Raw genomic sequence first — 16,764 nt, 5'->3', positions numbered from 1 at the left:
TGGGACTCTATGCGCCTTAACACTTTCCCTACCAGAGGCCACGGAGGAAACACGTAAAGAAGAATGTGACGAGGCCACGGAAGGACCAGCGCGTCCACCCCTTCTGACGCGTGCTCTCTCCTCCGGCTGAAGAAGCGCACCGCCTTTGCATTTCGACGGGTCGCCATGAGGTCCAAGCGCGGGGTCCCCCAACGCCGCGTGATGAGAGCCATCGCCTCCGACGAGAGCTCCCATTCTCCTGGATCTAGGTGCTGCCGGCTGAGGTAATCCGCCTGAACGTTGTCCACGCCGGCAATGTGGGTGGCCGCGAGACGTTCTAGGTGCCTTTCCGCCCAGGACATCAACAGCGCCGCCTCCGTCGCTACTGCTCGGCTTTTCGTGCCTCCTTGTCGATTTATGTACGCCACTGTGGTCGCATTGTCCGACAGAACTCGTACCGCTCGTCCGCGTACCAGTGGCAGGAGGCAACGCAAGGCCAGGCGGACCGCTCTGGTCTCCAAGCGGTTGATGTACCAAGTCGCTTGGAGTGCTGACCAGGTGCCCTGGACTGCACGGGACTGGCAGACCGCTCCCCAGCCCGACAGGCTGGCATCCGTTGTCACCACCAACCAAGACGGGGGTTCGAGGTCCACCCCCTGTAGGAGATTGTCCGGAGCCAACCACCAAGAGAGACTGGAGCGAGCCGGCTCTAGCAAAGGCAATTCTATCCCGTACTCCTCCGAGCGGGGATCCCACCGAGACAGAAGTGCTCTTTGTAACAGACGCATATGCGCAAAAGCCCATTGTACCATTTCCATAGTAGACACCATATGACCAATGACTTGTAAATAATCCCAGACTGTGGGAATCTCGAGCTCCAATAGGCGCCGTACCTGAGTCATGAGATTGAGCATGCGTTGCTGCGGGAGAAAAACCTTGCCCACCAAGGTGTCGAACCGAGCTCCCAGGAACTCCAGCTGTTGGGTCGGTTCGAGTCTGCTCTTCGCGAAGTTGACTACCCAACCCAACTCCTGCAGCTGGTGAACCACTAAGGAGACCGCCCGGGTGCAGGCCGCATGCGACTTCGCTCGAATGAGCCAATCGTCGAGATAAGGATGCACAAGGACGCCTTGCCGGCGGAGGGAAGCCGCTACCACCATGAGAACTTTGGTGAACACCCTCGGCGCGGTGGCCAACCCGAAGGGGAGGGCGCAAAACTGGTAGTGGTCCCCCATCACCATGAACCTCAAGTACCTTTGATGCCGTTCTCTTATTCCGATGTGTAGATAGGCCTCTGTCAGGTCCAAAGAAGCCAAAAATTCTCCCTTGTGGACGGCCGCAATAACAGACCGGAGGGTCTCCATTCGGAAGCGAGGCACCCGCAACGCCTTGTTTACTCCTTTGAGATCCAGGATGGGCCGGAAGGTGCCCTCCTTCTTGGGAACCAGGAAGTATATGGAATACCGACCCGTCCGAAGCTGGTCCCGCGGAACCGGAACCACCGCCCCCAGAGCCTGTAGATGAGCGACCGTTTGGGCTATAGCTACTTGTTTTTCTACCGGGCCGCACGGCGATACCATAAAGAGATCCCGGAGGGGACGTACAAAATCCAACTCGTAGCCGTACCGAACCACGTCGAGGACCCATTGATCCGAAGTAATTTTGACCCACTCCTCCCAGAACCGGGACAGCCGGCCCCCGATAACGGGAACGGAGGAGTGGGCCCGCTCACCTTCATTGTGCGGGCTTGATGGCAGCAAAACCTTGGGAGGAGCCTCCGCGTAGAGGCCTCCTGCCACGAAAGGAAGAAGAAGACCAGGCCTGGGATCTCGTCGCCTGCTGCCGCTGGGAAAAGGAACCCCCTCTTCCCCCACGGAAACGCCTTTGTCCCCGAAAACGAGCCCTGGCGTTACCAAACGACCGAGGCTGCCGAGGCTTGTCCTCCGGCAGCTTGTAAACCTTGTTGTCACCCAGGTCCTTAATGAGCTGATCCAGCTCCTCGCCAAACAGCAACTTGCCCTTAAAGGGAAAGGAACCTAACCTCGCCTTGGAGGTGGCATCCGCCGACCAACGACGGAGCCACAGCAACCTCCTGGCTGAGACCGCCGAGGACATAATGCGAGCCGATGTGCGCAACAAGTCATACAAGGCATCCGCTGTATAAGCGACCGCTGCTTCCACACAATTTGCCTGCTCAGCCTCGCCCGGAGGGAGCTCCTGCATGGTCAGCAGCTGCTGAACCCAGCGGAGGTTGGCCCTCTGCACCAGGCTGCTGCAAGCCGCCGCTCTGACCCCCAGTGCCGCCACATCAAAAATACGCTTTAATAAGACCTCAAGCTTGCGGTCTTGGAGGTCCTTCAACGCTATACCCCCCGTCACGGGGATAGTCGTATGCTTGACCACAGCCGTGACAGCCGAATCTACCGCGGGTGTCTTCAACAGTTCCAAAGAATCCTTAGGTAAGGGATATAACTTTTCCATGGCTCGATTCACACGCAGGGAAGCCTCTGGCAGTTCCCATTCCTTCGAGACAATCTGCAAGACCTTGTGATGGAAAGGAAAAGTCTGAGGGGGGGCCCGAAGCCCTGCCATCGCGATATCCCCTGTGGACGAGTCCGCCTCCTGAGGCGGTGTCGTTAATTCTAGCTCCTGCAGCACATGGAGAATAAGGGCACTTAACTCCTCCTTAGCAAACAAACGGAGCACCTGAGGGTCATCCCCCTCTACGGACCCCTGCTCGTCCGCCGTTAGCAAATCCGGAGCCCCCGGGGACTCTGGAGCGGCCCCTGTATCGCTCAGGTCCTCAGCGCCTCCCCCCCGCGGGCGGGGAGCCGTAGCCCCGGCCGACCCTACCCCCGGCGGACTCCCCCGGGGCAAGGAAGTCGTTTTGGGCACCTTCGGGGGAGGGGGCACCTCCGGCTCCCAGCCGGATTCTGCTTGTAAAAACGCCTTGTGCATTAAAAGCACAAAATCCGACGAAAAAGGCACTGACCTTTTTAAACCTTTCTTCGGGGCATCCGCCGAGGAGGGGCCCCGAGGAGACCCCACATTGGGCTGAGAGCGCGGGCTGCGTGCGTCCGGCGAGGGAGGAGGGGAGTTCTCATCCTCCGAAGCTGAAAATTCATCCTGCCGCGTGGCCAAGATGGCCGCCGCACTCCTCCCCGAGGGAGGAGGGGCCGAAGACCGGCTGCCGGAGGCACTGCTGTGCCGCGACGCAGAGGGGCGAGGAGAGCGGCTGCGGGCAGCGCTCGGCCCCCCCGAGGGTCCCTCACCCCCTGGAATACATCGGGGGCAGAGACCCTCGCGGGAGAGTCGCGCCCCCGCCTCCCCACATGTCCGGCAAGCTGAGGATCGCGGCATCTGAAGAGGGAGCCCTGCACTGACGGCGAAAAAAGGCGCCAAAAAACTGGTGAGGAGAAATTCGGCCAGCGAACGCGCGCCGGGTGAACTAGCCACCCCCTCCGGGGTCCGAAAGGCACGGGCAGGCTGTTTTGGTCGGGGTAAAGCAGGGGAGCTCACTGCCTGTCCCCAACAGGTCTTAAATGACTCTTTAGGTGAACTTTTTTTTTTTTTTTTTTAAACCCCCTTCAGGGTCAGATCCCTGGTATTGGGGGGGGAGGGTGACCGGCCCACCGGTAAGCTCTCCCCCAGCCACACGGACACTCTATCCCGGGAATAAGAGGAGGGTATTACCCTCCGAGCCTGCCCCACACTGAACTACAGACTCGCAGCGCAAGACAAACTAACAAAGACAAACAGGCAGACAGAGGACAGAAAGATGAACTAATTGATCTTGTCCCTTGTCTCCCCCTTTTTTTTTTTTTTTTTTTTCTATTTCCCAGTACCGAGAAACTGACCAGACCAGAACCGCAGGTTATGCCTCTCAATCTGCTGGAGTCAGAGAATATACTGAAGGACCGCAGGAGGCACACCAGTATATCTAGGGGGTGCTTTCAGTTTTCTCTCTGACTCCATCTGCTGGAGGGGAGGCATAACCCAGCTGTCTGGACTGATCCTGGTACGTACTGGGAATGGTAGTATGTTTAACAACAGCCGTGACCGCCGAATCTACCTTGGGAAGCTTTAAGAGGTTTACGGAATCGCTCGGCAAGGGATATAGCTTCTCCATAGCCCTGCTGACTCGTAATGAAGCCTCTGGAAAGTCCCATTCCTGGGAAACAATCTGAAACAACTTAGGGTGGAAAGGAAAAGTCTGCGGTGGATTCTTAAGCCCCACTAACACAGAATCTCTGGGAGCGGAATCCATATCAGGCTGCTGAGCCGGAATCTCTAATTCCCGCAGCACCTGTGGAATCAAGGGGTCTAGTTCATCCTTACTGAACAAACGAAGGATCTGGGGATCATCCCCTTCCACCTGAACATGAGCATCCCCATCGCCCCCCATATCTGGGACACCAGTGTGAGGGACCCGTAATCTCAGACAAGTCAGGCTCCGCTGCCGGGTGGGGAAGAAGGACCCCTGTCCTTCCCTGATCCAGCCCGGCCCTGGGACGCTTAGGAGGGAGGTTAGGGGAGTCCTCCCAATCAGTTTCAGCCTCTAAATAGGCTTTGTGCATCAAGAGGATAAAGTTCAATGAAAACAGATGTGGCCGCTTTAACCTCCCCCCCCCTCCCGGAGCTGGGTGGGGAGAGGGAGGGTCCAAATTTGCATCCAAATCGCCAAAATGTTGAGGACTTAAGGCAGGCGGGTCCTCCTCTCCCTCCGACGCTGCCTGGGCGTCTGAACTTGGCGCGGCCAAAATGGCTGCCACTCCCTTGAGCCGTGGGAGCGGGACAGACTTCTGTCCCCGAGCCGGCAAAGTCCTTCGCGGCTCACGCGGCCGCGATAAAGGAGAGCCGTGGGCAGCTACCAGCCATCGAGAGGGTCCCTCGCTCCCGGGGATTCACCGGGAGCAAAGACCCTCCCGAGAGAGCCGAGCCCCCGACTCCCTGCAGGCCGTTCAGGCAGAGGCCCGTGGCATATCAAAGGCGGGCCCAACCATGAAAGCGCGTGAAAAAACAAGAAGGCAGTCCTGTGTCGAACCGGGTGACAAAATCCACCCCCTCCGGAGGCCCAGGGCCGAATAAATATAAAAAACTTCTCTCTCTTCTTCTTTTTTTTTTTTTTAAAAGAATTCAACTAAAGAGAATTTGCACAAGCCCTGAAAAACATAGTCTTGCTGACTGACTAAATCACATGGAGATTATACTACAAGCCCCCTTCAGGGGAGAAACACCCCTGGAATAGGTTGGGGAGAGTGACCAGCCCACCAGTAAATACTCCCCAGGCCACCGAGGATATGAACACTCCGGGTACCTGGCGTTAGAGCATTGCCCTGCCAAGCCTGCCGTAAGGAAAAACCCCCATGCAGTCAGCGCCACAATCAACAGTGGACAAAATTAATAAGAGCCAAAGTTCCCTTTTTTTTAAACAGCAAACAAGTAAAGAAATTTTGGTCTTGTCAAAGGTCCAACAAGACAGTCAAACCTGTACAAACAATGGATAATCAGAATAGGATCAGGACCGCAGGTTATGCCTCTCAATCTGCTGGAGTCAGAGATATACTGAGGGATCGCAGGTGGCACACCAGTATATCTAGAGGGTGCTTTCAGCTTTTCTCTGACTCCATCTGCTGGAGGGGAGGCATAACCCAGCAGTCTGGACTGATCCTGGTACGTACAGGGAAAGCGAAGTTGCTTACCTGTAACAGCTATACTCCGCAGATGGCAGGGCAAATCAGTCACACAACTGGGTGACATCATCCAACAGCACCAATCTGAACATGCTCTCTCAGAGCTCAAAAAGAAAAGTCCTGCACCAGTCTCCTCAAATTTTTTCCTGAGTTTCAACTCTGATGGGTAAAGGGTGGGATTGTGTAGCTAATTTGTCCTGCTGCATACTTGCAACATCTGTTACAGGTAAGCAAGCTTGCTTTCTCTGTGGACAAGCAGGACTTGCTGGGTAATACTGAGGAGAGACAAGAAATTGTGGGGTAAATTACTTTTTAGTGTCTGTGCCTTGATTAAAAGCTAGGAAAGTCGTGTAATTTCTTTTAGTTTGTGTGTGTGCCTTGATTTAAAAAAAAAGAGGCTAGGAAAAGCAGGTCTTTTTTTTTTTTTTTTTTTTAAAGTGTCTTTCTTTCCCTCTTTCCTCTCCAAGAGCTCAATACGGAGTACCAGGACCCAGGACGTAGGTCTAAAGAGATAAAGGGGAAGAAAATTTGGTTTTCTGCAAATCTGTGTTCCTATTGATAAGGAAGCATGACACACATGGTGGCCATCTTAGATCTGGAAATAAAGCTTTATTTGAACCTATGGCAGAGAGCAGGAAAACATTTTAAAGCAGTAATGAAATGCCATTTCATCAGTTGGTTATTGCTGTGGACCGCCCAAAGGAAGAAAAAAAAAATTCTATTACTTCCCTTTCCTATGGATAATCCAATGGTATATACTGTAGCAATTTTCAAAAGCCCACTTACTCGAGTAAAGTGCATTTACACATGTAAAACCCAATTTTCAGCATGTAAATGCTTTTAAAATCAGGCCCTATATGTGCAGTAAAGGCAAGATGTGATCAACCACAAAAACAATTTTCTGCAGCCAGCATTGCAGCATCTACCGTTTATTTATTTATTGGACTGGATATTTCTCTTGCACACAACAGAGCCCCAAAGTGGTAGCGTCTGTGGAATCCTTTTTTTTTTTTTTTAAATGATGCAAATATGCTAAAAAATAGCTGCAGAAATTTGCAGAGACCTGTATTACTTAATGTGCACAAAAGCTCCATTTTACTGAAACTCCACTTTAAATTTTAAAATAATTTTCTAACCTAAAATAAACTATTTATTTAAGCTGCTTTCAGGGAACTCTCTCTGCCTTCCAATTGATAACTGATATAAGTACTGTGTGTATGGCATAATAATGTACTGCATTTTGCAGTCTCTTATAAGCATATTATAATGCGATTATAAAGCCCTTTAGAATACATGTCACAAAATACATTACTGATAGAAAAGTATGCTGTTTGACTGCCCCTCCTACTTTTATCAGCAGAGATTATAGGCTATATATATGAACCTACAAACCAATGTGATTAGAAACACACTATTCATTGTATTAAGTTGTGCCAGGATTCAGCACAACAGTTTTCTCAATAGTAAAATACTGGTATGCAACAAAAGCATCCAGTTTTTCCACAGTTCTGCATAATTTGTCTTTTCCACAGGAAATTGCCTCACCTCCCCGAAATAGCCTGTCTCCCTCTACCCCCTCACATACCCTGAGATACTGACCTTTCACCTCAAATCCCCATCCTCCCTCTCTCCTAGGCTGCTGCCCTAAGTGCCACTGTTGCTCCAAAGCTGTAGAACTGTTTACAGCAAGGTGCATGGTGTCAATACAAAGTCTCTGATCTCACAAGAGTTAGCACTGGCACCGCACACCTCACAATAAACAGGATGGCGCAGTGCCATATCAGCGGCAAGTACCACTGCTGCCAGCACAGAAGTTGGCAGTGGAGGTGAAGGAGAGCGGCCTGTATATATGGGGTAGAGATAGGAAGAAGGGAGAATTGTCCCCATAGGGCGGAAGTTGGGACAGAGAGAGAGCAGGAATCCAGTATCTGCCAGTGAAAACTGAAGACAGGAGCTGAGGTCAATGGCTCAAAAGTGGAGAGGAGAGGAAAGGAGAGGAGAGGAGAGAAGGCTAGTGGTGGAGTGAGGAAAAGGAGTTACGAGTCCAGAGTTACGAGTCCAGAGGTGGACCCTTGTTCTGAGGTAAGGTTAATACTACCAAAGAGAGAATCAACCCGCTCTGGTCCCTACCGTCGGAGGGCAAGGCTTGAAGATTCAGTAGTTGAATGAAGACTTCGTCCTGGAAGCTCATGGTTCCCCCAGGAGGAGCCCGTAGGAACCTGGCCGCTGGGACTTAGGAGACTCACCGAAGACTGAATGTAGGTCTGGATGCAGGCACCTCCTGCAGATCGTGGATTCCAGACGGCTGGCGCCTCCAGCAGGTCGTAGACAGTCCAGGAGTGGGAGTCGAAGAATAGTCAAGAGCCGGTCCCAGGGTCGAAGTCCAGAGAAGGTCCGTAAGCCAGTCCAGGAGCAAATCAGGAGAAAGGTCCGAAGCCAGTCCAGGGTCAAACCAAGAAATCACCGCAGCCGGTCCGAAGGTCAAAAGCCAAGGAAGCAGTCCAATCGGAAGCAGGAGCAGGACGGAGAACGGAACCAGGAACACGGAGCACATGCAAACTCCCTCAAGAGCCTCAATCCCAAGGCAAGGTCTGAGGAGCAGCCGGGTTCAGCAGCGGCTGCATGGAGAACGTCGAAGGGAGCAGCCCGCTCCCATAGGAGCCCCAGAGACGGCCCGACTTTGTGGACAGGTACTTGGCCCCGGTCAAGGATCACTGCGGCCGGCGGCCATAACAGTGCAGCCCGGCCCCGGTCGCAGAGGCCGGAGGCCATAACAGAAGCTGGATCGGGGCTAGGAAGATGCAGCCAGTGAATTGCAGGGAGACAAGGAAGAGGTCATAAGCTGGACAGAAAAGCAGAGACGGCTAGCAATTGGATGGAAAGAGAGTGAAAGGAAGGTGAAGGGGGGGCAGCAGCATCTCGTGAGAAGGTGAGGAAGGAGGATCAGTAGAAGAAATGGGAGAGAAGAGAGACCCAGGAAAAAGGATGACAGAATAGAGGAAAGGCAGAGGTGGCAAGACTGAGGAAAGGAAGAAAAAACTGGAGGGGAAGAGACTGGGAGAGTGGAGACAGGTAGAATTCACTGAAGAACCAATGAAAGGCAAGAAGTGGACTGTAGTGAGAGAGTGGGGTAAGAGGAAAGCAGAAAGGAGGTGGAAAGAATGAAAAATAAAAATATAAAACAAATGTTTTATATTTTTGCTATATGGACTGTTCTTAAGACCATGTCTCGGCTTATTGTTTTTATAATTTACATAGGTTAAGTTATGTGCATGATTTATTAATTGTATTATAGCAATAGTTTAATATTGTATTTTTATGGTATTTTTAACACTCATATTTTATTTTTTAAATACGTGTATGTGTTAATGCCGGTTTTTATGATTGTATTGACCTCTTATTTTATGCATTGTTGAAATTTGTGTTTCTAACTTTTGAAATGTCTGTAAACCGATGTGACGGCAAGTCCAAACATCGGTATATAAAAGCCTAACAAATAAAAGAAATAAATAAAAAGAAATAAAAAAAGGAAAATGTAAAAAGAAAAGTTATTTTGACTCCTGTAATAAAGGTTAGAAAACTATTTTAATATTAAAAGTTAAGACTTTCAATAAAATGGAGCTTTTGTACACATTAAGTAATATAGTCATATGTAAAATTTATGCATATATGCCAAAGAATGGCTGCAGAATTTCAAAAAAAGATGCCAAGAGAAATTGGGAGCCTTGACTACAGGTCCAATCCAGCTTTAGTGAAATGTGTTAAAAAATGAACATAAAGGTCTGGGCTTGCTATTTGGCCATTATTAAGGGCTGCTGCTTAACAGGTTGTATCTTGCTTTGTACTCTCTTTATGGAAAAGCATATCATAAATAAAACAATGAACATTTTCTTTTTTTTCTTTTTAACAATTTATTACTCCATAATGGCAAGGCATTTGGTAGGTGCGTGCAATAGATTACTGCATACTTTTCAAGGACAATGCTATGTGCATTTCAACATCAGCTAGTTATTTAAGTACTAAACAGTAACTGGCCTCTTCATACCTGTCTTAATTTTTCTATTTCCCTGTAAGGAAGCTGGTAAAACATTAATCCCTGGTGAGACATTTTTTCCCTTATTTTTCTTATTTCTTTTCCATCCGAAATTAAGAGTCGAAACCCTGTGTTTTAAGATATAAAAAAAAGATACCATTTAATCAAAGGAAATGACTGGAGAAGATGAAATTACTATTTACCTGAATTTTCTTTCCTTTAATACTGTCAGACCAGACCAGGCCAGACCAGTGGGTTATGCACACCAACCAGCAGATGGAGACAGAGACCAACAGGCTCACTGATGTTACCCCTTATATGCATCCGTGCTGACACCAACCTGCCAGTATTCCTGTACAGCTAACTATGGATAAGCTCACCACCATCAACCATACTCACATACATAGAAACATAAATAGAAATGACGGCAGAAAAGGACCAAATGATCCATCCAGTCTGCCCAGCAAGCTTATGGTGGTATCTGCCGCGCCATGCAAGTTACCCCCATGCATCTCAGTTTCAAATGATCGTTTTATTTTTTAAACCAATGGACTTCCAGAAGAACAAGGAATCAGAAATGAAGGAAGAAATGAGGGAAGAACTCACAACAATAAACCAGAAACAACTCACCTGCAGCAAGATATATACACATTCTGATCTGCAACTCCACTTACCTACTTGCACCTAAAACTACCTGTCAGGCAGACTGGGGCCGATGCAATAAGATGCACATTGAAAATGGGCACCGATATTGAGCACCCATTTTCTTAACCCGCATGCAGTCACATTCCCTGGGCACCTGATGCAGTATTCAAATGAGGGGCTGTGTAAAAAAAGGACATGCTAGGGGAGAATTGTGCATCCCTAGGGCTCAAATGCATCAGGCATCCACAATTGCAATGGGCACTCAATACGAGCATCTGTTTTATCCCGCTTCTGGTTGATTTTGCTGAGGTTGCTGAAGATGCCTATAGCTAAGCGCTCCTTGATATGGGCATCTAAATTCTGTATCCAGAAGATTTTTTTTTTTTTTTTAAATCAAGCCAATATACATGTATTTTTCAACACTGCATGCAGTAAATTTAAGTATCACAATGACATTAAGTAGGAGGAATCACAGAGGACTGTATTTTTAAATTTCTCATGAATCCTTTACACCACCTCTGGGGCTAGAGATACATTTGCTACATTAAAGTATGCATCAGGTGCCCAGTGATTTTCTATAGCTGGGAATTGGTTAATAGCCTCATCTACATGTGATGGGCACTATCGGCTACACATTTGTTTGGGCGCTTGTTTTAGTCCCGCTAATCTCCTTATTGCATTGGATGCTACTCTAGCGCGTCCAAAAGGCACATCCAATCAAGACAGTTATTTTCAGTTCCTATCCACTTTTCTCCCTTCTCTCCTACTCTTGTTCTTCTCGCCCCTCAGGCTCTGTCTCCCTACCCCCCCTCTCTCCCGTTTCCTCCTCTGCTCCCCTTCCCCCTTCCCAGTTATTTGTAATTTCTATTTCCTTTTCTCCAAGAGTTTATTGTGAACCGGTATGATGTGTCCCACGAATATCGGTATATTAAAAGTTCATAAATAAATAAAAATAAAATAAATAAATGTACAAATATGTACTAGGCTGGGTACAATTTATAGCATTGGCTTCATTGCGTATAAACATATTAAGGACACTGGCACATAGAGAGGGTCCTGGCCTGATCTGACTGCATTAAAGGAAAGGAAATTATCAAGTAAGTAGTAATTTCTCCTTCCTTTTCATCCAGTCAGACCAGGCCAGAACAGTGGGATGTACCCAAGCTACATCCTCATAGAGCAAGATGCTGCCCCAGCCCTATGCAATACCACTGAGGCAAAGGAGGCATCCTCTTGAGCTCTGACATTCAGATAGTAATACTTAGAAAAGGTATACAAAGATCTGCCATCTTACAAATCTCCAAAGGAAAGACAAATCTTAATTCTGCCCAAGAATCAGCCTGCACGCTTGCCGAAAAAGCCCATACCTGTTTCAGCAAAGGGATTCCAGAATCCAAAATAGCTGCTATAATTGCTTCTTTAATCCAGCATGCCACCGTGATGCTGCCTCACTTTTCCGCATTCCACCATACAGAACAAAGAAATAAACAGAACACCTGAAACCACTAGTGACCTTTTAGATATCTTAAAAGATGTCTCCTCACATCCAAGGAGCGAAGGAGTGCATAGTCTTCAGAGTTTGCCTGCCTGTGAAAAGAAGGCAAGGAGACTGACTGATTCAAATGAAAATCTGAAACATAAGATTATAAGATTTTCCATATTGGACCAAAGGTCCTTCAAGCCAGAATCCTGTTTTCAACAGTGGCCATTCCAAGTCACAAGTACCTGGCAGGATCCCAAATTGTAAAATGATTCCATGCTGCTTATCCCAGGGATAAGCAGTGGATTTCCCAAGTCCATCTTAATAATGGTTTATAGACTTTTCCTCCAGGTACTTGCCCAAATCTTTTTTAAACCCAGCTACACTAACAGCTTTCACCACATTCTCGGCAACAAATTTCAGAGCTTAATTATGCACTGAGTGAAAAAATATTTTCTCTTATGTGTTTTAAATGTAGTACTTGGTAACTTAATTGCATTACCCCTAGTCTTTGTACTTTTTGAAATAGTAAACAACCAATTTGCATTCACCTGCTCCATTCCACTCATTATTTTATAGACCTCTTTCATATCTCACCTCAGCTGTCTCTTCTCTAAGCTAAAGAACCTTAAACTCTTTAGCCTGTTCTCATAGGGGAATCGTTCCATCCCTTTTATCATTTTGGTCACCGTTCTCTGTACCTTTTTTTTTTTTTTTTTTAATTCTGCTGTATCTTTTTTGAGATATAGTGACTAGAACTGCATAAGGGGCAGATTTTCAAAAGCTACGCATGTAACCCGAGAAAATCTGCCCCAGTGCGCCCAAGCCTATTTTGCATAGGCTTGGCGGCTTGCAAAAAGGGGCAGGCCGGGGGTGGTCGAGGGGCGGAGTAGAGTGTGTTGGCATAGTGTGCTGGCAGCCTGCCAGCAGGCGTAACTTTAGGAGTAAAGGTGGGGGGGGGGATTTAGTTAGGGATGGAGGGTGGGTGGGGCCGTAAAAAAGTTCCCACCAAGGCCGCTTCAATTTTGGAGCGACTTTGGAGGGAACGGGGAAAGGCATTGGGGCTCCCCTCAGGCTCGAGAGTGTGGATTTTATAACATGCGCGCGCATGTTATAAAATCAGGCATAGATTTGTTCATACCGGGTTGCACGAACAAATCTACACCCACGCGTAGATTTTAAGATCTGGCCCACAATACTTAAGATGTGGTCACACCATGGAGTGATACAGAGGCATTATGATATTCTCTGTTTTATTCTCTATTCTATTCCTAATAATTCCTAGCATTCTATTTGATTTCTTGGCTGCTGGCACCCACCGAGCAGAGGATTTCAACATATTATCCATGCTGATGCCTAGATCCTTCTTCTGAGTGGTGACTCCTAATGTGGAATCTTGCATTGTGTAGCTAAAATTTAGATTGCTCTACTCCAAGTGCATCACTTTGCACTTGTCCACATTAAATGTCATCTGCCTTTTCCATACTCTCTCTCCCAGTCTTGCAAGGTCCTCTTGGAATTAATCACAACCCTCTTGTGATTTAACAACTTTGAATAATTTTGTGTCATCTACAAATTTAATTACCTCACTCGTTCCCATTTGTTAAAAAGCACTGGACCCAGAACAGATCCCTGGGGTACTCCACTATTCACCTTTCTCCATGGAGAAAATTGACTATTTAGCCTTATTCTCTGTTTTCTACCTTTTAACCAGGTCTCAATCCACAAAAGAATATTGCCTCCAATGACTTTTTAATTTCCACATAAGTCTTTCATGAGGAACTTTGTCAACCATTTTCTGGAAACCCAGATATACTATATCAACTGCTCACATTTATCCACGTTTCTTTACACCTTCAAAAACATGTAGCAGATTGGAGAGACAAGACTTCCCTTGGCTTTGTCCTACTGAATTATGACTATTTATATGCTCAGTAATTTTATTATTTTTATCATTTTGCCCAGCACTGACATCAGTTTCTGGGAACACCCCTAAAAAAGGAAAATTGGTTCTTACCTGCTAATTTTCATTCCTGAAGTACCACAGATCAATCCAGACAAGTGGGTTTTGCATCCCTACCAGCAGATGGAGACAGAGAGCTAAAAACTTTGAGGCACTGCTACATAAGCGAGAGTGCTACCTGCAGTTCGTCAGTATTGACCTGTACCCAAGCAACAATAGAGTAACAACTCCTCAACAACCCCCTAAATGAGGGTGAATTCCAAACTCAAACGTTGGAGCCCCCCAAACAGAAAAACCACAAATCAACCCAAGGGGCTAACCACAACCTGGCAAACTTCTTTAGGTTCTGTTTATATACATTCTGAAAGTTCTTTCCAGTAAGCATGACAAAACATGGACTTGCCGTAACAGCCTTGAAAACATTAAGGGGCTGGGTCTCTGGACTGATCTGGAGTACTTCAGGAACGAAAATTAGCAGGTAAGAACCAGTTTTCCTTTCCTGTTCGTATCCCAGATCAGTCCATACAAATGGGATATACCAAAGCACGCCTACCTTGGGTGGGCCCGCAAAAGACCCCCTCTCAACACACTTTTGCCAAAGGTTGGCTCTTCCAGAGCCTGAACATCTAAATGGTAATAGCAAGATAAATTGTGAAGAGAAGACCATGTCACCGCTCTACAAATCTCCTCAGGCAATACTAACTAAACTCAGCCCATGACACTGCCTGCGCTTTAGTAGAGTGCACATGCAAGCCCTCTGGAATTCTTCTCCCTTGCAAAGGTAGGCTGAAACAATAGCTTCCTTCGGCCAACGCACTATCATGCCCTCAAACAAATGATCCAGCCACCAAAAAACGTTTGTGACCTTTGCCTCCGGCGACTCAGCAGACCAATTTGGGAAGGCAGGAGCTCAACAGTCTGATTCAGGTGAAACGAAGATACCATCTTCGATAGGAACGAGGGTACCATGCGCAAAGACACCCCCTCGCCCGAAATAGTCAGAAATGATTCCCTACAGGACAAAGCCTGCAGCTCCAAGATCCTTTTGAACAAACAAATCGCCACCAAAAATACCAGCGAGAGGTCCTTTAACGACACCTTCCTCAACGGCTCAAAACGGAGGCCCACAAAGTACCTGCAAGACCAAGTTTAAACTCTGTGCTAGACCTAATCTATGCACTGGCAGCCGCAGATGCTCAACCCCCTTCAAAAACCTCACAACATCTGGATGCGAGGCCAATGACTTTTTCCATGGAGTATACCTCTGAGATACCCCAAGGCTGCCACCTGAACCTACAAGGAATTGTAAATTAAGCACTTGAAAACCATGGGCTCAGAGTATCCTTTTTGTTGCAAGCGCCTGTTCTCAAAATCAAGTCCCAAGACAAAAGTGATCCACCTGATCCAAGAAAATAGGACCTTGTCTTAACAGCCCCTGCAAATGAGCCAATCTCAGGTCCTGTCAATTGAGCTCTGAACCAAATCCACGAACCGCAGACAAAGCAGCTTCTCCAGTACCACCTAGCCTGTATGCCTCTCTATGCGCCTAAACACTCAACCTATTAACAGTCATGGAGGGAACATGTACAGCAGGATCCTTATCTGCCATGGAAGAACCCAAGCGTCTTTGCCCTCGGCGGCGACCTATCGTCTGTGGCTGAAGAAACTTGCTGCTTTGGTGTTGCTCCTTGATGCTATCAGATCCAGATAGGGACTGCCCCAATGAGACTGGATAAGGCCAAAGGCCTCCTTCGACAGCTCCCATTCTCCCGGGTCTAACTGTTGCCTGCTGAGATAGTCCGCCTGCACATTGTCCACTCCTGCAATATGTGAAGCAGCTATCCCCTGCAAATATCACTCCACCCATACAAAAAGGTCCTGGGCTCCTTGGGCAACCGTGTGACTCTTCATTTCCCCTTGCCGACTGATATAAGCCACCGTTGTTGCATTGTCCAAAAACACTCTGATCATTTGACCTCGGACTTGTGGAAAGAATTCCACCAACGCCTGCACAATGCTCTTGTTTCCAAGCAATTGATAGACCAGGATACTTCCACTGGCAACCAGTTCTTGTGCCACCCGTTCTTGACAGATCGCCCCCCAACCTTGAGGTTGGCATCCATGATCCTTATAACCCAGTCCAGAACCTCCAGGCCCATCCTTTCTCCAAACTGTGCCGACACAGCCACCACGAGAGACTGTACCTGGAAGTACCCTGCAGCAGTAAAGACCAATGAAATTTCTCTGACAATAGATTCCAGTGTGACAGCAATGCCCCATTTAGAGGGCACATGTGGGCAAAAGCCCATGGCACCAAATTCAATGTAGATGCCATTGAATCCAGGATTTGAAAATTATCTTAAGCCCTAGGCACTGGCATCTGCAAAATCTGCATCACCTGGGACTGTAACTTTCAAATCCTCTCTGAGGTGAGAAACACTCTGCCGAGCTGAGTATTGAACTTTGCCCCCAAGTATTCCAGCATCTAGGTAGGTGACTCTTTGCCAAATTCACCACCCAGTTCAAGGACCACAACATATCCATCACCGTGCACACAGACTGCTGGCATACCTCCTCCGATTTTCCTCGGATAAGCCAGTCATCCAGTAATGTATGAACTAGGATCCCCGCCCTGCAAAGAACCTCTGCCTCCACCACCATCACCTCTGTGAAAGTGCAAGATGCAGTCGCCAAACCGAACGGGAGAGCCCAAAAATGGAAAAGTTACCCCAGAACCATAAAACGAAGAAACTTTGATGTTCTTCCTGAATGGGTATGTGCAGATAGGCTTCCGTCAAATCCAGCGAGGCCAAAAAAAAACTCCAAATGACGAACTGCCGCTATCACTACCTGCAACGTTTCCATGTGGAAAAACGGGGAACTCACAGTATTATATTTCACCTTTTGCAGATCAAGGATGGGCAAAGACTCCTTCCTTCTTTGATACAACACAGTAAATCAAGTACCTCCT

General features: G+C 47.9%; 1 protein-coding gene across 1 annotated transcript in view; it reads right to left on the bottom strand.

The window, feature by feature from the left end:
- The window catches only part of LETMD1 (LETM1 domain containing 1), a 79,046-nt gene that overhangs the window by 35,386 nt on the left and 26,896 nt on the right, over nt 1-16,764 (bottom strand). Inside the window, exon 3 of the mRNA XM_029594948.1 lies at nt 9,718-9,833. Within this exon, the coding sequence (XP_029450808.1) occupies nt 9,718-9,833 (116 nt within the window). The remainder of the gene's footprint in view (nt 1-9,717; nt 9,834-16,764) is intronic.

The sequence above is a fragment of the Rhinatrema bivittatum genome, chromosome 3 (genome assembly GCF_901001135.1).
Source record: "Rhinatrema bivittatum chromosome 3, aRhiBiv1.1, whole genome shotgun sequence".
Lineage (NCBI taxonomy): Eukaryota > Metazoa > Chordata > Amphibia > Gymnophiona > Rhinatrematidae > Rhinatrema > Rhinatrema bivittatum.
The sequence above is the reverse complement of the archived record's forward strand: the minus strand, read 5'-3'. Positions and strand labels throughout refer to the sequence as shown.